General features: G+C 40.6%; 1 protein-coding gene across 3 annotated transcripts; it reads right to left on the minus strand.

Annotated features, from left to right (window-relative positions):
- Nucleotides 1–12815: 12815 nt before the first annotated feature.
- lnpa (limb and neural patterns a) lies at nt 12816–22646 on the minus strand. Of its 3 annotated transcripts, none has more exons than XM_058082927.1 (13): nt 22532–22646; nt 21967–22053; nt 20714–20755; nt 19276–19463; nt 19115–19173; nt 18999–19039; nt 18419–18502; nt 17818–17869; nt 17496–17735; nt 15528–15633; nt 14722–14792; nt 14256–14423; nt 12816–13561 (listed from the first exon to the last, which is right to left on the minus strand). In XM_058082927.1, the coding sequence occupies exons 2-13, from the start codon at nt 21991–21993 to the stop codon at nt 13389–13391; spliced, it is 1251 nt and encodes a 416-aa protein (XP_057938910.1). In that variant the 5' UTR covers nt 21994–22053; nt 22532–22646; the 3' UTR covers nt 12816–13388. The 3 variants fall into 3 exon arrangements, with proteins under 3 accessions (XP_057938910.1, XP_057938911.1, XP_057938912.1); XM_058082928.1 differs by having other exon boundaries at nt 21967–22079; nt 22532–22609; XM_058082929.1 differs by lacking the exon at nt 22532–22646 and adding an exon at nt 22292–22414.
- Between the last annotated feature and the right edge of the window lie 257 nt (nt 22647–22903).

The raw sequence follows: 22903 nt of genomic DNA on the forward strand, positions 1-22903 counted from the left end.
ATGTGAAGCATGTTTTAGGGTTTCAATTTGGATTTTGTGTCAGAAATATTTTAGAAATAATAGACATTTTTACGGACATGCTAATTACTGGCTATTTTTTGGTATATCCGGAACAAAAAGGGATTTGTTTTCCAACATTGATTACAAACAAGGCACTCCCTTAACCGTAAACGTTGTTGTTTTTATTTTCCTGTAGTCAAAGGGGAAATTCTATTCAGTGGTCATGTGTCATGGGTGGATACATTGAGCTCCTGTCAGAGCACAAAGCTCCCCTTAGAAGTCCACGTTGGCCTGTCGGTTGTTAGGACGTGCAGGTCCACATGGGGCCGCGTTTGATTGGAAAGCCCAAAGGGAGGCGTTCCACCAGTCGCTGGGGCATTGTTAGCGCCTCCAAAATGGCCGGAGAAGAATGACTGATTATGCAACCACAGCTCGGGTTACTAATAGGAATTCTATTTGAATTTCTAACATAACAGATGTTTGCCGGGCATCTCCGTGGAGCGTGCACACACACACACACAGTTATGCTAATTTGCTAGTGTTTCGCCTTCAAGTTAGCTCACACACAACTAGCTGAGATCCCTCTGTCAAACTAATAATTGGCCATTATTGATATTAATTAACATTTTTGCTCTCTACGTCCTTTTTGACCCACTATCTGTTAGTAAACCCAGTTAGCGAGGCCTATTAGGGCAATAAAAACCACGGGACTCTGTGGTAGTGGCAAGCCATTTATCAGAAAGTGAACATAAAGCCAATTAGGAAAGGGTGCAGACAGTTGTCTTCATTCTGCGCAGACTACTTCTTGATCTCCATTATAAATTGCTAATAGGACAGATACTGGTTAGCGAGGGAGGACGAGTGAGGTGGGGGCACCATTGCTCACTCCCCTCGCGATGACAGGCGAAAGAGAACGGTAATAGTATCCTTGTTGGATGAGGCTAAACCATCATCTGCTGCTGTTTTCTCCCGTTGGGGGAATCTTGGTGTGTACAGTGCTAACATGGAATATGGCCCATTCTCAAACATACTAAATGTTATGATAAAAGAAACCCGATTGATAAATATGATGGCAAAATCATTATATAAGATAACATGTGCCTTTATTCGTCCCACAAGGGAAAATTCCAGATTTACACAGCAAGAACCGAATACAAAACACCCATAAAACCATAGAAAGAGTAAAATAAAGGTAATACTAATCCAGATGTTCTATACACTATTTACATTATGTTGATTTTGGTTTATTGCACTTGTTTATTGCATTGTTATTGCACAGTTATCTCATATCCTATCCTACATCACGAAAACATATAATAACGTGCACGACCAGTACACTTCGCCATATTATTGTATAAGTTTCCAAACTTTTGACCGGTAGAAAAAAAATTGAAAAAAGGGCACTTATTTTACAAAAATAAAGACAAAATATTAAGAGAATAAAGTCACAATATTAAGAAAAAGTTAAAATAAAGTTACAGACTATTTTTTTTCATAAATATGAGAAACAAAGAATAAAGTTGCCCTTTTAGGCTGGGTAAACGTTATATTAGGATGATCAAGTCAAACTATTATGACAATAAAGACTTAATATTAATTTTACAAAAAAGGAAAGAAAAAGGAAAAAAACAGTACAAAAAAGGAAAGAAAAAAGAAAAAAAAAAGGGAAAAAACATAAGGTAAGAAGAAAAAGTTCCTTCATACTAATAATGTCATTTTTCTTTCAATATAAAAAAACAACTCAGCATGTCTACATGGGTTGTTTAAAAGAAGTTAAATGAAAGTGGCCTTTGATTTCTCAGAATGCGGAAAAAATGTTGGCAATAAAAACTACACACACACACACACACACACACACATGCGTTTATGTAGTGTATTTTTAAAATGATGTAAGGTGTCATATTTGAGCTGGGCCACATATCTGTGTTGGCGGAGTACAATGCAATGTTTCTCATGTCCTTCAACAAGTCATCTTACAGTTCAGGAATAGCTGTTGTCCGCAAATGTTGGCTTTTAATTATTGCATTGCATTAAATGTTGCATTTCTTGTGCAAGCGACACTGTCTATGAGCGTGCACTATTTTGCGCTGCTTTGTTTGTATTTACTTTTGTTTGAATTCACGCCTAAGAAAGCATTGACTGTCAGGACGAAGGCTGGGCCGCCCCTCCACTGGGGCTGACGGGGGGGTGACTCCCGTTGCCTCTCCGTTTATTCGAGGAAAATAAACATGCATACATGGTCATGTCAATTTATAGAGGCCAGCAAAATTATTGTTTTTTATTTTATTTTATTTTTTACATTGTTCAATTAATCAATTTATAAATAACTGTGACTTGCTTAGCCTACAACCCATTATTCGATTAATTGATTAATTAATTAAAGCTTCAGATTAATTATTGGTAGCTGCAACCCTATTGTAAATATAATTTTTTTTTTTTTAATCAGCAAAAAATAGACATTTTTATGGGCCTTTTCTGGGCCTAATTGTCTTCAGTTTTTGCTATGTGCTGTTCAGTTTGGAAAAAAAGTGGGGATCTACTATAGTGTTGCTCAATATGAACAATGTGCTGCATGTAAATAGGAGTTCAGGACATTCAGAGAGAAATTTCCTGTTAAAATCATTCATTCGTTCATTCATTTTCTACCGCTTTTCCTCACGAGGGTCGCGGGGGTGCTGGAGCCTATCCCAGCGGTCTTCGGGCGTGAGGCGGGGTACACCCTGGACTGGTCGCCAGCCAATCACAGGGCACATATAGACAAACAACCATTCACACTCACATTCGTACCTATGGACAATTTGGAGTCACAAATTAACCTAGCATGTTTTTTTTGGAATGTGGGAGGCAACCGGAATACCCGGAGAAAACCCACACATGCACGGGGAGAACATGCAAAGTCCACACAGAGATGGCCGAGGGTGGAATTGAACCCTGGTCTCCTAGCTGTGCTAATCACTAGACCGCCGTGCCGCCCATGTTAAAATCATTTTAAAATATTTCTACCTTACAGATTATTATCACTTGATATCAGAATTGAAACAGTGTTTTATTGTTTCGTGTATTGCTAATACAGATTTCTGGGGTACAAACTAGAGGCCGACTGGCAACCGGGAATGGACGGTGTTCCACCTTAAAGGTTCCACCGTGCCTCTTTTCCACCGCAGGTTCATCTCATCAATTGTTTTCGAACAACACCATTTCAGCCAGCCGCTCAATTGGATGTAGGCGGTTCATCTTGTGAAAGTAATAGCTGCTGCTCTGGTTGCTATTATGATGCAATGAGCATCGGAAACGCTGTACACCGTAGCTTTATGGGCTCAGATCAAGAAATCCTAATAGGTGTATATTGAGCGGTTTATTTTCCACCAAAGTCCGAGGGGACTGGTGCTCACTGGAAAATATATCAAAGAGGCTATCAACAACACTTGGGTCTTGGGTGTAAAATCAATAGTGAGCCATAGACGGCTCGAGTTTTCACACTTCTCTCTCGTCATTTAAAAAAAGGACTATTATAGGCGGTATGATGAGAGAGATGAGAGATTCTTGGACGTTGTTAACCTAATCTGCGCTGACATTGGTGAAGGCACAGTTTTTTTGTTTTGCTATAAAACTTGCAATATAAGCAAAACTATATGCAGTCTGTGGTCATGTTTTACTGTGGCAGAAGGTCCCTTAAAAGAGCATCATCTTGAACTTCTGGAACCCAACCTGCAGGGCAGAAGTAGGCAAACTACTGGCGCGGGGGCCACATCCGGACTGCCAAGTGTTGAAATACGGCCCGTCCGTTCTTTCCAAACCTTTTGATGGTTTAGGTAGCTTTTGGGTTTTTTTTTTTTTTTTTGGTAATTTGGTTATTTGATGTGTGTGCTGTTTACAAAGTAGTCCTGAAAAAAGGGTCACAAGCACATATAGCACATTGCATGACACTTTTACAGATACAATAATTCCAGGTGTACTGTTAGAATTACTATATGTGTAAAATATATAGTCCGGCACGTCCAACATGAATGATACAGTGAAATCTCGTTTAGTGTGGAAGTGGTATACTTTTTGTCTCTTACTTTGTCCTTCTTCTTCACTACATTTGAAACCCTTTACATTTAGAATAAATACATTTGAGGCTAAGTTAGCCCGCTAAAATGCTATGCTTAAATGTGTGGCCATGTCATGTCCTTGCATGAGCAATGTGGTGTAAACTATTGCTATTATTAACACACCTCTTTAAAAATCCATTTTGGATATCTAACTTTTTATACCTGACTGCTGTGACTCGCTTTTAGCCTTGTTTTTAGCTCTGAATGAATGTATGGATGTTGTATTTTAATGCATACAAAAGCGCTATACAAATAAAGGTATTATTATTATTATTAAACAACGAATAACAGGAGTGTAAAGGTGACTATATGGGTTATTATTTCATGTCTACAGGGCTTTAATAATGGTAAAAAGCAGATTAAACAGGTTTGTTCTAACTACAAAAAAATCAATTTAATAATAATTAATCCCACTTTGCGGAAATGTACTTGTCGCAGTCGAGTCTAGAACCAATCACCAGCAACAAAGGAGCAACAGCTATTTCATACGTTTCTACACACGGAGGGGTGTCTGATCATTAAAAATAGCTCCTATAACTCCGTGTATTTATTGTTTTTCTGCAGCTATTTGACAAACATTTCGATTTTTTCTTGTTTTACATCATTTTTAGGCATATTTGCTGCCCTGCTCGCACCATTTCTGCAACCTTAGCTGCAACAAAGGAATCTTCGCAATTGCCAAATGTAACCTCAGCCAATGTTTTTGTTAGCACTCCGTGAATCCAGAGGCTCCCGTGACAGCGAGGGTTTACGACGAGAGGTACCGCCACCCCTTTAAAGGAGCAACTATTTAACAGCCCAGATTCAAGTATAAAGGCGTTTTCCCCTGTGCATTGCTCCGAGAACCTAATTAGCAGTTTCATCATCAATCATGAGCATTATTTATTCAGTGAAATGAATTTCTAATTAATAACTGATGAGCATTATGGCCTTGAAGACTGTAAAGCAATTAATTATGGCTGGCAACAGGGAATATTCCAGTAAGAACTCTCTGGCGCAGCACCGTGGTGCCAACAGGCCAACGTCCACCACCAAAGCGAGGCTTCGGTTTGTTTTTGCACCTTTCCTGAGATAATTACTTTCATTCATGCTATCTAGGGGGTCTGGCATTTGTGCAAATTTAGTGCAAATCTTCCTAAATTCCATCCTCTGCACTGCTAGGCCTTTTTGTCACTGATGTGTTGCTGTAAGATTTTTGACTTTGCAGACAGCAAGAGCGCCCAGCGAGCAGTTATGATGAAAATATGCCATAAATCCCGGGTACTATACACTCTTTGACTTTTATGTGACGAGCATCACACGTTAAAACATCAAGGACACCACCAAGATTGCCATTTGGATGCTTTTTCAACATTTCTCCCTGAGGCCTAAAACAACAAAAGAGTCCACTGCATGGATTTTATGCTGCAACATGCAGATATTTTCCATCCGGTGTTATTGTAGTTAAGGTACAATTATTGGGTATGATTGTATATGTACTCTAGAATAAGTACAGTTTGAATTTCAGTGTTTTATAAAACTATGTGAATGCATAAATCATGCTATTTAGTGCTTGAATACAGCCTATTAGTCAAAAATTTGCATATTCAAGCATATTCAAATGAACCAATCAAATATAAGCCATTCAGAAGACACATTAAGAAATGTGATATTTACTATTACGTATACACTAGTCAATAGGTGTCAGTCATGTTATGAAGGAACAACTGACTGAATTTGAATGAAGGGTTGAATTATCTCAAAACTCAACTCGACATCACTTCCTGTTTGACCCTCATTCAACACACATGAACACAAGTCTTATTTGTGGCTTAAATGGCTTATTTTTTTCTTATTATGCCTGCTATATTTACTATAGGGATGTTATTTAATGTGTAGAGGGCTCTAATTATGTAAAAAAAAACTATATTTAGAAGGTTGTTATGAAAATATTCATTCATTAATTTTCTACCGCTTTTCCTCACGAGGGTCACGGGGGGTGCTGGAGCCTATCCTAGCTGTCTTCGGGCGAGAGGCGGGGTACACCCTGGACTGGTCGCCAGCCAATCACAGGGCACATATAGACAAACAACCATTCACACTCACATTCATACTCATATGTTTTTTGGAATGTGGGAGAAAACCCACACATGCACTGGGAGAACATGCAAACTCCACACAGAGATGGCCGAGGGTGGAATTGAACCCTGGTCTCCTAGCGCGCTCACCACTTGACCACCGTGCCGCCCTTATGAAAATATTTCATTTATAAAAAGGAATCCTACATTGCAGAGGTTCTATTAAGACGGTTGGGCCCGGAGCCACAATAAACGGGGGTTATATATCAGAGAAAAGCATCGAGCATGTGTTGTTTGGCAATAGGAGTAGCATGTAGTATGTGTGCGCTGACATGTGACATGTATTTTATCCATCCCGTGCAGGCTTGGCTGAACGGTTCCCTCCGCTAAAGTGTGGTCCAAAGTCGGCGGGTGAGTTTAAGATGCATTATTTCTCTTTTTGCCACCGGCAGCTCTCTACTAAAGCGTCCCGTGTGTCATCATTCAGCAAAGATGTCGCCCGTCATGTCAAGAGTCCTTGTGTGCGTATGTAGTACATCTACACACACACACACACACACACACACACACTGAAAGCTCTCATCTCTGGGTGTACTAAAGCTGCGTGATTGATTTGTAGCGCCGGCTCGCTCTTTTTTTCCCCTCCCCTTTCCATTTAAGTGAAATAATGTATGGAAGCAATCTGCCAAGAGACATTTTGGAAAATCTATTTGAAATCATTTCAGCTGAAGCCTGAGCCGTTTGTCTTGTGATGGCGAGGGGAGCAAAGTATAATTGTCTGCAGTCTAGTAAAAACACAGCATAACTGCCATCACACTCGACTGGGCTTATAGCCCGCTCGTCCCGTGGCCTCTACAAGATAGAGCAGTTAATGTTCCCTTTTATTTGAGAGGATATGTCACTTGAATGCCAGATTTATACCATGATACAGCAATTTTGTCCAAACAGATGGATAATGGTGTCACCGACATGAAAAAAAAAGCTGTTTTTATTGAGTTTAGCACATATTGTTTACGTGGAAGCAGTTTGGAGCAGCTCTGCTACCGCTTTTCTCCTTTTATCTCTCTAATCTTGCCTCTATTAGATTTGATCATTTTTGTTTGAGGGAGCAAAATGTGCTTGTAATGGCTTCCTAATAGCAAACACTAGGGATACAAATCCAGGAAAGGCTGCTGTGCAGCGCTTCCATAAGCACCACTGATTTATAGAGGTCTTTATGACAGAAAGGAAAATGATGTGCTGCAGGTATAAATCAGGTGAGGAGGAGGAAATTGAACTTAGATATCATCTTGTCAGATGCTTAATGCTCTTCCTCCTGTCACATTCGATAGGACCAATTTGGAGAATCCTGCAGAGGTAAAAAGAAGACAATTAACAATGACAGAGTGGTAATAGATGGAGCCATAAAATGAAGCTGCCGCCTGCAGGATGCTTTGTATGATTTCCACATGAGCTGCTTGGGCAGGGGTGGCGTGTCTCTCGTCTTCCTCATCCGACGAGTACTTCTCTGGCGTTTTAAAGGGCAACAAACCCAATTTGGTGTGTGCATATATACAGCGGACCCCCCCAATATCACCTTTTCCCTCCAAATGTAGGCAGAAAACACATCTGCATAAGTAATGTGTAGATACCGCTATTTTTACATTGACGTCCTTAAGCTTCATTAATAATGTAGTTTTGGTCAAGTGTGGATATTTCACACTTTTTTCACCGGTCCTTGAACATAGTACCATAGTTACTATGTAACGCCAAAGTCATGTTCTTTATCTTGAAAACACACACTTAGAACCTTTGCCGCTCTAAACCAGTTCCATTCCAGGAGACATGTAGACTCGGCTTGGGGAAACGCCTTCTCCAGCCTGCTAGCTGGCCTGACGACCAGGCTAAAGGCTTCACCGTGACTCCCATGCTATGCTATGTGTTGAATCTCTATACATTTTATACTTTAGATGTGTTTAATAAGTGTGGGGGGCATATTTAGTGTTTAAACCTGGATTGTATAGTGAGTGAACAATGGTAATTGAAGAGAGAAAGGGAGGGTTCCATAGTGGAAATTAATCTCATAATTACCACAGTCGCTTGTGCAAAATTGACAGAAATCGGATTATATCAGTAATGTCACTTGTATCAGACAAAGACTCACGTTTCACTGACTCACGAGTACTCGGTGAAGACTCAAGTTTCACTGACTCACCGGTACTCGACAAAAATTCACTTTCACTGATGCAGTGGTGCTAGATGAAGGCTCAATTTTCACTGGCTCACTGGTACTCGACAAAAATTCACTTTCACTGATGCAGTGGTGCTTGATGAAGGCTCAAGTTTCACTAACTAATGGGTACACAAAATTTCACTGACTCACCGGTGTCCAGCAAAGACTCGTATTTCTGTTGCTCACAATTACTCTACCATGTCTCAAGTTTCACAGAAGGCTCAAGATTCACTGACTCACAAGTATCTGCTAAAGACTGAAGTTTCACTGACAGGTACCACAGGTACACCACAAAAGACCCTAGTCTCATTGAGTCACATGCACAAAACAAAAACTCACGGGTACTCGACAAAGACTCATTTCTCTGACTCACTGGCGCTTGATGAAGACTCAAGTTTCAATGACTCACGGGTGCTCCTTTGAACAACTATGGCAAACTACAAACTTGTTATGCGACTTTCTGCACACATGAGCAGTAATTGGAGTACCCGATTCAGTGAGTGATTCATAGGAACTTGAATCAGTAAAAATAGTTCCCTATCAGTACTTGCATGGGTGACATTGTATCTGTATGTGGTCATTATAGCTTAACTAGCAAACTTTTTTGTATTGTATTGCATATCATTTGGCTGCAATGGCGACCGAGTGTTTAGCACGCGGGCCTCACAGCTAGGACACCCGAGTTCGATTCCACCCTCGGCCATTTCTGTGTGGAGTTTGCATGCATTTTTCCGGGTACTCCGGTTGGCAATCTCCCACATTCTAAAAACATGCTAGGTTAATTGGTGACTCCAAATTGTCCATAGGTATGAATGTGAGTGTGAATGGTTGTTTGTCTATATGTGCCCTGTGATTGGCTGGCCACCAGTCCAGCTGGGATAGACCCTCGTGAGGATAAGCAGTAGAAAATGGATGAATGAATGAATGAATGAATGCAACATAATTTTTATCATAACTTTCTGAGATGTACGGAGTCCATTTGAATCACCCACTTCACACGTTATCAGACACGGTAACGTCCATCCTCACGCTTCTCTAGAGAAATCCAGTGCAGTGACATATTGTTGACAGTAATAATTGTCAAACTGTGTCTACGCTCAAGAGACGTCATCACTCATTGCGGTAACAACCTCGAGACTGGCTACGAATGGCGATGCTCTCTGATCCCTGAATGTCATTCTGCTATATAAACAATGTCTCATCATGCATTCGCTATTGGACATGAATGTTTTTTTGTTTTTAATACAATCCAATCTCTCAGCATTTAAATGGCTCGAATGTCCACAGCTAATTCCTCAGAAGACGCTGACGACCTTTTGTCAAGTGGCAATTCAGGCCCCCCCAGTTATGGGCCCGCCCCTCAGTGCTCATGAAGGCCAGCTCTTGTATACTCTAATTTCATTTTAATGCTCCTCTGAAGGAGATGGTGCTCTTATTACGGAGTAATGATGCTGTTGGCGAGAGGCTGTCGTTACGTCTAATATCACAAAAGGCTTCTCTCGCTCATGTCCACGTTTAGCACGGCGCCGCCATCATGACTTTGTTGTTGCTGCTACTTAATGCTTGTCAAATTCAAGGCAAGCCTTTAAAATCAAATACCCCATTTTAATACCTTTGTGTGATATGGTCTGTCTTTGTATTCAGTACAGTAGATAGAGCATAACGATAAAGGTCTCCACTGGGATGAGGGGGGAATTTTTAAAGTGCTCTCACTCGGGGGCAGCAAATGGAAAAGTGACAAGCCCGGTGCACTTGTCTATTTTACTTATTCCGGGCCTCTGTTTCATATTCCGCTTCGCACGGCGGGCTTATTTTCCTCCGAGGTTCAGGAGGGCGCGCTCTTTCATTTCTTCAGAAAATTGTTTCGCGGGGATTTCAATCTTTGGCTGCAAGATATGACAGAACACAATATCAAGAACGCTTATGTTTCTTATCTGCCATTTTTTCTGGGTATAAATAAAAGATCAGTATAAATTTAAGGGAAGTGGCCGGGAATACGGCTGTGAGAGATGGGAGTGAAATGAAACCATGAACCTTGGGACGGCTCCACCTCGGCACAGGCGTTTTGGATTTCATTTCTTCCAACAGTGAAAATCAATTAGTGTTGCCTTGACAGAAGTCCTGATTAAAGTCGTGTACCTGTGTCTTTCTGTGCTGCGCTCACTTTCCTCAAACACGTCCATGATGGTTTCAAACCGTCCTCGGCATATTGCTTTACCTGAAAGGACGGACATTACATTTGCGGATTGTTGTCTAGTCTAAAATATGCACATCTTATAAGTCAGTATGAATGTATAAATAGTACAATATACATATATTTTATGTGTTGTTTTTTTTTTTTTTTTTACAAAGCATTGTCACACTTTGTCTGTCGGTCCTTTAACACACCAGTTATACTTAAATAACTTTGGCTTTGCAAGGCAAATGAGGTATTAAAGGTATTAAACCTCATGTTCACTGACTCACGAGTACTTAACAAAGACTTGAGTACTTTAAATTGACTGACTCAGAGGTACTCGACAAATACTCAAGTTTCATTGACTCTACGGTACTCGACAAAAACTCAAGTTTCATTGACTCTACGGTACACAACAAAAACTGAAGTTTCATTGACTCCACGGTACTCGACAAATACTCAAGTTTCATTGACTCTACGGTACTCGACAAAAACTGAAGTTTCATTGACTCCACGGTACTCGACAAAAACTGACTCACAAGTCCTCGATGGGGACTTGAATTTCACTGACTCATCGGTACTTGACAGACTTGGTTTTCACCGACTCATGGGAGCTCAAAAAAGCCTCAAGTTTCAGTGACTCACAGGTACGTACTCACTAAAGACTCAAGTTTTACTGACTCATGAATATTCACCAAAGACAAGTTTCACTGACACGGATACTCAACAAAGGCTCGTGTTTCACTGACTGTCAGTACTCAAAATCTGGAGTTTCATTGACTCGTGGGTACTCGACAGATTCGATTTTTGCTGACTCATGGGAGCCCAACGGTCCAAGTCAGTGCTTAATGAAGACTTACACTTCATTAACTCACTTCAGTGCTCACAACACTTATTATAAATGTTTATCCAAAATCCAAGGACCACGTTAACATCAAGGGTTTGGAGGGGGGGGGAGTGCGGGCTGTGTGCATCAATTACTTGGGGTCTTTCGCAATTTGCTGGTGTATATAATGCATTTACTTCCTGGATTGTGTTGCGTGTGAACAATGGCAGGAGAGTTGGGAAGCGGGGAAGCCTGTGGTGGGCGGACTGTGTGTCAAAAATGGTCATTTTTACGACCACATCAATTAATGGTGTTTTTGCTGGCAAGTCTGGAAAGGAAACCTGATGGAAAGCAGGGATCTGTGTAATTACAGTACTATTTTTTATTTGTATGGTCCAGATTCCATGTTTTTGTTGCTAAAATGTTGCCTCGGTTTTCGTACAATATTGCACGTAACAAACTAGTATGGGAAATTCTATTCATTCATCTATCATAATGAATCTTGCTTTGTTTTCTGCATGTAAAATTGTAATTATTTGCTATGAAAATGTATTTTTGTTCATATTTTGGGGTCTTTCAAAGATTAATTGGATTATTTATTATTTTCTACAGGAAAATGACCTCGATTTACCTGTTTATCGTCTGACCTTTTGGAACAAAATACTGCCCAAAACCTTGACTTTCATTGAAGTAATGACATGTGACATTCGTCACCGAAGAGATATATGTTACACTGAGAGTCGACAATTTCAGTCAGTGTCACGTCATGCTAAAGATGATGCTCACTTGTCCAGCCTGTGTATACGCTACCATCTCCCAATGGTGTGAAAACATCCAAACATTGTCCTATTGATGTCCCGCTTTTTTTCCCCCTCTTCTTTTCTTGTCAGAGGTCAACCCCAAACAGCATGCGGTGGAATCAGGCGTTACTGTGCGTGTCACATTGATGCATTACAAGGCTCCAGAGGTCACGTCTCTGTAAACATACATTATCAAAACCCATAGAAGATGTGCGCTGCTGACCTCCCCCATACTTTACGGTGCATGTTCTGGGGGTGGGGGGAGAAGCGGGTCAGGCGGTGGCGGGAGAGCAACTTTGCAGCCGCAATGACTTTCTGCTTGCAAATGAAGAGGGTCAAGCAATCAAGACTGCTCGGGCTCGGTGTCAACACCATTATGTTACGCTGTCTGAAATGATCAATGAGCTAAAATAAAATGATCACAAGCTAAAATTGGCTGGCTAATGAAAAGCGACTGTTTAAACATTCGCCGTGAGGAGCCGACCGGAGCCGAAACGGGGCGGCAATTTATAAAGCCTGACACACATACGGAATACGCGGCAGCTGCTGTAATCACGGCTGTTTACGTGGGCTACCTTTTTTTTTTCTATTTGCAACCGAGCTATAAGAGTCCTGATTCACATACCGCAAAGTAAATAATTACACCGGCATGTTGTCAAAAAGTTTATTTTAACATTACAAACGGACACATTCACAGCAAACAGTTAAAGGGATTGTCTAAATATAAATAGACTGCATCAACAACACTCGGGTGAAGCCGTTTAAAATGTAAAAGTAGCAATATTCATTTGCTTCACCCCCTTATAGAAATAAATACATTTTGTAAGTGCGCTCTTTATGTACCATCGTGTGTAAACATGCTGGTAGCACCACCTTGCTGCAGAATAACCCAGTCCATTACTGTTAAAGGCACTGCTACAAAGAGAATATTCATAAATTGATATAAATAAAATATTTTGTATTTCATTGACTTTATCCTATTAAGACAATACATTAAATACAGACAGTATACTTGTTCTCTCGCCTCATGCTGCATAGAACAGGTTGGTGGGTTTGCTGCTACACGCTAGCATCAAACACTTCAATACTGCTGCTGCACGGATAAAAATTATTTGCAAAGAAAAGCACAGTAAGCCCTGGTTCCAAAGTACGTGTCGTTCTTACGCAATTGCTTCCATTAACGTTCCAGACGTGAAATGTGTTTGTTACGCTTCTGACCTTCTTTACTCCACTTCCATGGCAGACAAGTCCTGCTCACCGTCAGACTTTCCGGAGGCCTCGTCGTCATGTGATTCGGGAGTGCTTTGGTGGTCGGACTCGGGACAGGGCTCTGGAGGTGTCGGGGGCACAGGCTCTTGGGTGTCAGTTTCAGGGACGTCTGCATGCTCTGTTTTCTCTGGGATGAAACAATTACAGATATGATATTTGTGTTTCAAAATATCCAAGTATATATATATATCAGTATTTTAGAGCATGATGTGCCAATGCAGGGGTATTTATTCATGCTTGAAAGCTGCTGGTGCCAGCAACTCAGCAAGTAGTTTGTCCAGATAAATACTACAGCTTCTCAAGAGTAGGGCGTGAAAATATTTCTGTCCCCTGGGGGTGGTGGCATGACAGAAAATAACAGAACCAGCGGCCAGTGCTGATATTTGATTACCTGAACGCTAACAAGTATATGGGCACATGTACATCATCTGACATGCCAAGAAAGTAGAAAAAAATAATTCTCAAAAGTTAAAAAAATAAAAAAGTAATGGTATTATTTCATTTGAACATGCATCAGATTACAATTGAATGCATCACATAATCAGTTCACAGTTCCACATGTCCAAAAGGAGTAGGAAGAAGCAAAGCTTATTAAATCCTACAGTTCCCGTTTTTGTTGAGGGGGGGTGTAGGTGCAAAAATGACCCCTGGGCTGCACTTTGGACACCCCTGCATTGGAAGAATGTACAATTTTTTTTTTTTTAAAGTAACGACTTTGGGAGGGAGCGGTCGGTTTAAATACATTTTTTTAAATACGTATTTGGTGGGGAATGACATTATAAGCCACGTCCTAAGACTTGTGTCCAAATAGTGGTTGTCACCTTTGAACAATTGGGGGGAGTCTCTGTCGGCACCAGACAAGGAGGAGGAGCGGGAGGGGGACGCCTCAGATGACATCTTCAGCTCGCCAGTGGCCTCGGGGAGTCTGGGTGCTTGAGGTCTGGTCTTTCTCGCAGGATTCAGGAAGAAACAGTACGCACATCGGAATGCTGAAACAACACAAATAAAAAAAAGACAAAAACACGCCGACGTCATCTCTCAGACATTTTCAAAACAGACACGGATGAATATACATGAATAGGAGCCAATTTTGAAGAACCGCCTAAGATGCATAAACACGGTGAGATTGATGCGCGGCATAGGTTTGCATATTCAATCTGGGTGTGAACGCGCCGGCGGGGGTCGGCACTGGTGGAGTGGTGGAAAAAGCCGCATGATATACTGCGCTGCCAAACACTAGAGGGCAAATGACGGTGCGGCGTTTGATGGAGACTGACGAAGTCTTACCAACATAGTCAAATTCCTCCTTTAAGGCCATGCCGTTGTGGGACAGACATTGCTGGCAGATGAGAGCGAACCTGAGGAAGCAAGGACATCAATGTGAATGGGAAGACATGACTTGATATTGAAATAAACACACCATGATGCGCCGATGTATATTTTTAGACTCGACTTTTAGGTGTTGGGATTATTTTTCAGGACATTAAAAAGCAACAAATGACTTCCGCAGAACACGTATCTCATTGACGCAGAGTCACTAGTAATTTACATGACAACCCAGGTAAAATGAACAGTTATATTTACATGTTTGTCGAGGATTTGTGCGGCGGCCCTTGAACACACCACAGTTGTGGGAGGCCAGAAGTGAAACTTAAACAGCTCTCTATGACTTTGCCATGGTGAGTACTTTAATTGCCTTTAATAAATGTGTAAGGCATATACTGGTGGCGCATGGTGACTATGTGGTTAGCATGTTACTAACTGTTACCCGATAATTATCGGCCCGATGTCAACATAAAAATGTGATTTTTTTTCCCCCGATCATGAAAACCAATATTAAAAAATGCTGTATACAACACATGTGTTCATTCCACCAGAATCAGAATCGCCTTTGTCACTGTATTGCATACAACGAAATTTGAGTGCAACTCCACAGTGCATTTTATAGAAAGTAAAAATAAGAATAAGGAAAAGGAGATATGTCATGTTACACATATCGGTATCAGAAATTGAGAGTTGGAAAAATATCGTTTTTCACCAAAAAAAGCCCATATCAGACATCCATAGTAATAAACACACATTATACCGCATACCTGTTCTGCGGGCCATCTCCAACAAGATACTCGACTATTCTGTCCACGGCGCCTCTTTGCCTTGGAAGCACAGGTCTGGCCAAGGGCGGGCCTGGGGGGTGCATCCCTTTGAAAACAAAACATCAGAGTTTTGTCATGAATAGCGAAGACTACAAGCAGGCAGGAGTCGACATCACGCATCATTTTCCGTGCAAACAGAGATGCACTTGACAAAAATCCTTGCTGGGAAATGGCTCCTACCTACATCGCACTTGCAAAGCACGTCCAGATCCCCCGTGGTGTCGGAGAGTAGTAATTAATATAATCTAACATCAAGAGCGATCATAGGAAGATGACTGGTCATTTCTGTGAGACTTGGCACAGTCTCAGTGCCCTGCTGGTTATTAATTCGTCGACATATGGAAACTCTGCGGTGACTCTGTGTATCAAATTGCTTTTCACTTTCAATTTTCAGCAGAAGCAGGTGATATCGAGTCATGTGAACCATTTGCAGGGGCGCTGCCAATGCCAAAGGCAATTTTGCCAAGCATTAAAAGACATTTACTGAGATTCCACCGGCATTGCCCAGAGAACAAACGGCGCTCTGGCTAATTAATCATAGTTAATGTAATCCTGCTCCGTGCATACCACACAGTTGGCATTCCACATGGCAATTACAGCTTGCGGCTTCCTCTAGGAGCACATTTCCTTTACTGTTTGCATCCATTTGCATCTTCTATTGAGTGTTCATCGTCCAGAAATAATTTATATTGACTATTCAGTGCCTCGATTCAGATACGCAGATGTCTTCCGCTCAGGACAACTGTTCTGTGGAATGTTTTACGTATATTGGCTGGTTTTTTGTCTTTTAGACATTTTGAACAAAAATAATAAATATTGTAGTGTGTAATTATCTATAGTCTACTTTATTTATTCACAATGGCAAGATAGACTCAATCGGTAAGTGGTTTAACTCTTTATGCTGCAAAGTCGCAAAACTGAGACAAGAAACACTGAATTTAACAAACCAGTTCGGCAAATAAGGTGGCTCAATTAATTAATACTGGACACCAGGAGATGGTGGACATCTCTAACTTCAATCTAAGCAGCATTTGTGGGCGTGTTCCATGCAAAGTTTAGAAATGTATAGACTTTGAAACCCCTTGAGCAGTGATCGGGGTGGTAGGAGGGAACGTGGAGGGTTGTCAAAACACCGCTATGAGTGAATTGACAAACTTTGAGTCATACTGATGAGTTTTCTCATTTACAGTATGGCTTTACGTCAAACCATTTTCACGCTACAACCTTTTGAAATATTAATACGAAAAGCCTCACCCAAAGAGTTAATTAATTTATGCCTGATAAATGCACATAGTTTGGAACAGGGCTGTCCCAAGTTTTTCCAGAGATGGTAATATAATCAAAAATTAAAGGATGCAAAAGTTATACTGTATATACACATTTTTTAAAAACTGCATATCAGCTTTGTGATAAAGGTGAAAAAGCCTTTATCCCCCCCATATATTTAAACTCTTAAAAGTTTATACAGTTTCTTCTGGCAATATTTTGATTATTCCCATAATATAAACTTTTCCCCCAAACTAATTTTCCAAAAATTGCAGCTTTATTTAGTGTTTCTCATTACAACTTTTCTTTAATACTTGAATATTTTTTCTTTTTTAAATTTTATTTTTAATTTATTTTTTTTTATTAATTTTTCCTACATTTTTCCTTAAATTGTCTTCTCTATTCTCCTGTAAAATTTAAACATTTTCTTAAATTACAACTTCTCATTGGACTCCAATTTTATCTATTTATATTTTGACATAATTCTTGTAAAACGACTGATTTTTCTATATTTCTTTCTTGTTAAATTTTCAAAAGAACACTATAGCACCCGAGAAACTGGGGAGAGAGAACCAGGGAAGAGTAAATCACACCGTAATTGTTCACATTATGATGTGTTCCCCCTGTGTGCAGATAACCCACCAAATCCAGGAGCAGGTGTTCCAGGGGTCAGAGGCTTCCTCATCAAGCTCTGCTGAGCAGCCATGGCCGACAGGCGCCTCTCCGGGGGTCCACCTGGAGCAGAGTGTGAAGACCGTCCGGGGTAGGTGGGCCCGCTGGCAAGAGGAGGGCGAGCCGCTACACTGCTACCAGGATTTGCCACCACTGCGGCCGGCGCCACCACTGGTGGCGTTTTAGGGACGATGTTGCGCTGGCGAAGCTCTAACAAAAGGAGATACTGCAGGTGAGGCGGAGCAGAGGAAAGGAAGGGATAGGAAACTGAGCCGTCATTACTCATAGCTACCTTGGCCTTGTTTAGGAGTCATATGGGGTCCGAGTGGAGTAGATTCCAGCTCCTTCACAAATAGAAAAGAGATACAATATGAAAAAAAAAATTGGGTTGCTACAGTCAGCCACATCATTAAGTACACCTACATTTAAAAAAGGGAGGGGTTGAGAAGTTTAGCTAGAGCATTATTATAGTGTAATACAAGGGGTGTCTGCTGTTTATTAACTGTTAAAATGAGAAAAAGAGCAGTAATTTTACAGAAATTAAGACAAAACATTAAGCCAATGAAGTCATAATATTAAAACTGAAAAATATAAATAATGACAAACAAAACGGTTGTAATTTTTGCAAAATTAGGTTGGGTTGGAAAAAACAGAAATTGCGGTAAAGTGTGATAATGAGACTCATGTCATATCAAAAAAATGAAAGCAGCAAATTGAAATGCATGTCAAAATATTTCCATGGAAAAAGTCTGGACAACCCTGTTGTACTTAACAGGGTACCTTAACATACTGTATATATAACCCAGCCGCCATATACATTATATAAAATATATATATTTTACAATAAATATATATTATATAGCAAATATATATACAAAAAAATTAATGCTCACCATTTTTTTCTTGGAATCAGGATCAAATCTCTCCAGAATCATTTTAGCATTTTTATACGTCTCCGTTTCCATAACTTCTTCAAGCTGAAAGCAGATGTTTATTATGAAAGCTTCCATTCGGAGAAAGACTGTATACTCATGAAAAGGCGTATTAATACTAATTAATATTGCTAATCAAACACCTAACATGGCAGAGCAAGTGCAATTCTGTGCATATCTTCATTTACAATAAATCCCCAAACACGTTTCTACATGTTTACACGTAATATGAAGAATAATTACATTCACTACTTCGATAATGGAGATGGTGAAAATCCATCAGGCCTAATTATTGAAAGTTATTAGAGCTGACAGAGGATGACACGTCATTTCTCAGATTTATTTCTTTCAGGCACTACATGCCATTAATTACAGTGGCATTAGCAGTGTAGTTTGCTGGCTTAAGTCTTCATAACCAATCAAATCTGAACAGGACCTTGATTAACAAATACAAACTACTGACAGGATCAATAGACACCATACTGAGAGCTTCCGACAGCTGTTCAGCGATGTACTATATAAGCTAAAATATTAAACTTACTATTTTCTTCTTTTGTCCTTTAAGATTCTCCAGTTTTTCATCTGTAGGGGGAAAAAAAGTTAAAAAAAATTGAAGTGATTTAAATGTTAAGTTTATAAATAATAAATAAATCCTACTATTTTTTTCCGTTATTCGTGAAAAGATGACAATCAGGAGTTTTCGAAGTAACCACACTCTGAAAAGAAATGAAAAAGAAAATTATTTGCAAAAGGGTGAATTATTTTCAGCGAGGTGACGCACCTAATTGCTAACAGCGTATTATTAGTAGTGTACTTACAGTAAAGGAAATATGACAAGAGGGAGGGCGAGAATTAGGCGCCCCATGAGCTGCTCTGGCAGGTACCAGCAGTAGACGACTATGCAGGTCATCAGGTAGAGGAGGATGGAGTACAGCAGCAGTCGGCCCAGCCAGATCTTCAGCTGCCTTTGGTACTTTGCACCGTGCTCCTCATGAAGCTGGATGTCCTGAAAAACAATAGTGGCCATCACTCACATGTATTACTGCCATGTTGTCATTGAAATTATAAATTATTTAATCATTTAGCATTTTATATTTAGCATATAGCATTTTTGCTCCATATTTCATGCACTGATTACAAAGATCTGAAATGAATCACCTGATGTGTCACTCTCCGAGTATGTTTGGGATGCTCCAGAACTGGTATTTTAGGTAAATGGTGGCCAGACCAGGTACTGACTAGTTTTTGGAGGTTTAGAGACCCCCCTCCCCACCCAATACAATTCAGCTACACATTTTGGAACAGCCTTTTATTGCAGCCATCCTAAAGCGCTGAAGTGGATGAATTATGAACAGATGGAAAAGGTTTGACATTCTAGTTCAGCTGAATTGTTTTGAGTTTAAATTTTTGTTCCATGTACAGTAGTTCCATCATACATAGAGTCGTTTATGTTGATATCCTTCCAAATATCCTATCCTTCTTTGGTCAAATTCTTAACACTAATCACAATTTTGTCACAATGTTGTGTATTGGGTAAATGTACGACACCTTAAAATTAAGATTATTAAATAATGCACCAGAAAGCAGAATTACCAAGCTCCAATAACAACATTTGAGGTAATTTATTTAAGGCATTATACTGCACAGACTGGGACTGACTTGCAATATCAGTGACAGCCAAGTACTGCTTGGTGCAACCCCTCAAACTTTTGCTTACTCAATCCAAAAATAACCAACAGTGTAAAATCTCCTCACTGTGACATGTGTGTCTGTCACACGACACCAATGCATTGCTTTCTCTCATCCAAAGAGTAAGACAGGTGAACGGGGTGTACAAATGGCCATAATAAAAAGCATTCTATGTGTTGTTTTTTTTTCCTTTTAGGAACGGATGCTTTGAGGCTTTGATGCTACTTGACCTCAGCAGTGCCAAGTGCTCCAAGGAGAGTTGCTGAAAATAGCCTGCAAGCTTAACTGTAGCACAGCACTAAAGCCACGTCCGTCATCAAATGAGGAAGTATTTCGGCACACATTGGATGGTTTCACGCCAGAGTACATATTTAATACTTGTGAGCGGTGTTTTTGAAAGCTACCTTACTATGATCATTAACAACGGTCACACCTGATGGCCTGCCTCATAGCGCATAGGTCCCCGAGAGCCAATTAGATGCTGTTAAACTTTATGACATCTTAAAGTGTTCCATCAGTCAGCATGTGTACACAAGTAACACAAAATGTTCCTTATATGATGCATACCTTATCTATTCCCTCCAAAATCTCCACAGTGGAAGGTTTGGCCTGCAAGGGAAAAACAGGAGATATAAAAACAGCTGAGAGTACCTTGGCAGGAGTCAACGGTTGTGCAAGCAGAGAGTTGCTACAACTTCCTGTTTCATATCCACAATGTTATTTACACATGCATTATCTCAGCTGGACGATGCACTCTCTCGCCATAAAATGACACCTGTGCAGTCAATGAGATGCACAACACTGATTAACATTACGTAGCTGCAGCTTGGAGAAGCTATCTTGCTAGCCTGTGTGAGGCATGTTTAGGGCATATACCTGGATGGTGTCGCGATTGAACAATGGCAACTGAAGAGAGAAGGGCCGGGTTCTGGAGCTGAATCTAATCTAATAATTACAGCACTGCAAATATTGACCCAAAATTGTAAACATCAAGCTAGTAGGAGGGTTTGAGGGTGAGGCGCAAGACATGTGTTAAAAATTGACAATTTCATGGGCATAACCATTACATGCAGCTCTCCAGTATTCGCTCTTGTTGTGTTTTTTAAGTGTGTGAGGGATATTTAGGGCTTAAACATGACTGTGGCGAGTGAACAATGACTGAAAGCGTTTTGTTTTTTTGAGAGGGATGTCAAAAATAAGACATTTTTCATGGGCCTAATGTTCTTAATCAATGAGAGGAGGGTTTGGAGGAAGCCGCATGTTCAAAATACACATTTAAAGGGCTTTTTTCTGGGACTAAATGTCTTAATTGTGATTTTCGCTGGTCAGTTCCATTATCCAAAACGGGAGAACGCAACATCAAGTTAGCAGATGCGGTAACAGGGATGAGCCATGTCAAACGTAGACATTTTTATTGGTGCGCCAGGACGTAGCAACCCCTACAAAAAGCGGGGATCGACTGTATTTAGTTAAAATGTGCAAATGTTAACAGCGTCATCCCAAATCATTCAGGCTACAGTTGCATACTTACTCGAAACTGCAATATTTTTGCTTCTTCTCTTCTATTTAAGTGTGAATTGAAACCACTCGTTAGTCCTGACTAGATGTCATTGCTGCACACTCAGCATTTGGGGTGCAACATCCGGGTATTTTGCCGTACTTTTGTGTGAACACACTTGTACACCCAGAATGCTAAATTTAAGTGTGCAAATTGAAACACTAATGCAGCTCTTGTATTGGATGTTCGTTAGAATATGCAGTCGTGCCTAGTATTGTGTGTGTAGAATGAAAACAAAACGTGTACAAATGTTAATACATACCCTCCACCGTGAGATGACAGCCCCCATGTTGCCGATTAGAGATTAGAGCTTCTCTTGGTTATGATAGACTTCTCTTCAACGTTCCACCTGTGGACAACCGTGTCAGTATTCGCCTACAAATGAAAAATATCATACAAGGGCACACTTGAGGGAGGCTTCCAACCTTCTAAATTATTATCACTGTACACCATGAAGCTGTCAGACTCTCTCAAGCCGAGAGCTAGCGGGGGTGCTAACATGTGCTAACACTAGTTAGCATCCCCCAGAAGTTGCCCCCTTTCGACTCATTTTGCCGAGACATAAATTAACATCGCCCGCGGACTACCTGCATCCACCAGCCTGAATGCATGGTTCAAATGCGTCATTAATCACACTTAGGTAACTTCTTAAACCACTTTTCCAACAACTGTTAGCCGCACAAGCTAACTTTGGCTAGCTAGCCAGTCAACGTCAACAAAGTGCAGCTTGAGCACTGCGGTGCTGTGCTAACGTTTTAAAAAGTAATTTCACCTTAATACGCAAAGTGGCAGTGTAGCGACCCAATTTAGTTTTTAAATGGACATACCTTGGCTACCGACTGGTTTCAACTGCCGGAGACCTGCACTGCCAGCAGTGCATTTGTTCTGGCTTTAAAATGTAAAGCTAGGGGGCGTGTCCAAATGTTCGACACCAAAACTGTGCCAACTGGGCAGGGATGAATAAATATAGATAAATAAAGTGTGTGGGGGGGGGGGGGGGGTGCATGAACAAAATATTCATACCTTGACAGACTGGACGTCAGGGGCCTCATTTATAAAACATTGCGTAGTAATCATACTAAAAGTGTGCGTACGCCCAAAAGCTGAAGATGGCGTATGCCAAAAACTACTTTCACTGACTCACGGGTATTCAATGAATACTCGAGTTTCACTGAGTCACATGTACCCAAAGAACAGTT

Source organism: Doryrhamphus excisus, chromosome 9, assembly GCF_030265055.1.
Source record: "Doryrhamphus excisus isolate RoL2022-K1 chromosome 9, RoL_Dexc_1.0, whole genome shotgun sequence".
NCBI classification, from domain to species: Eukaryota; Metazoa; Chordata; class Actinopteri; order Syngnathiformes; family Syngnathidae; genus Doryrhamphus; species Doryrhamphus excisus.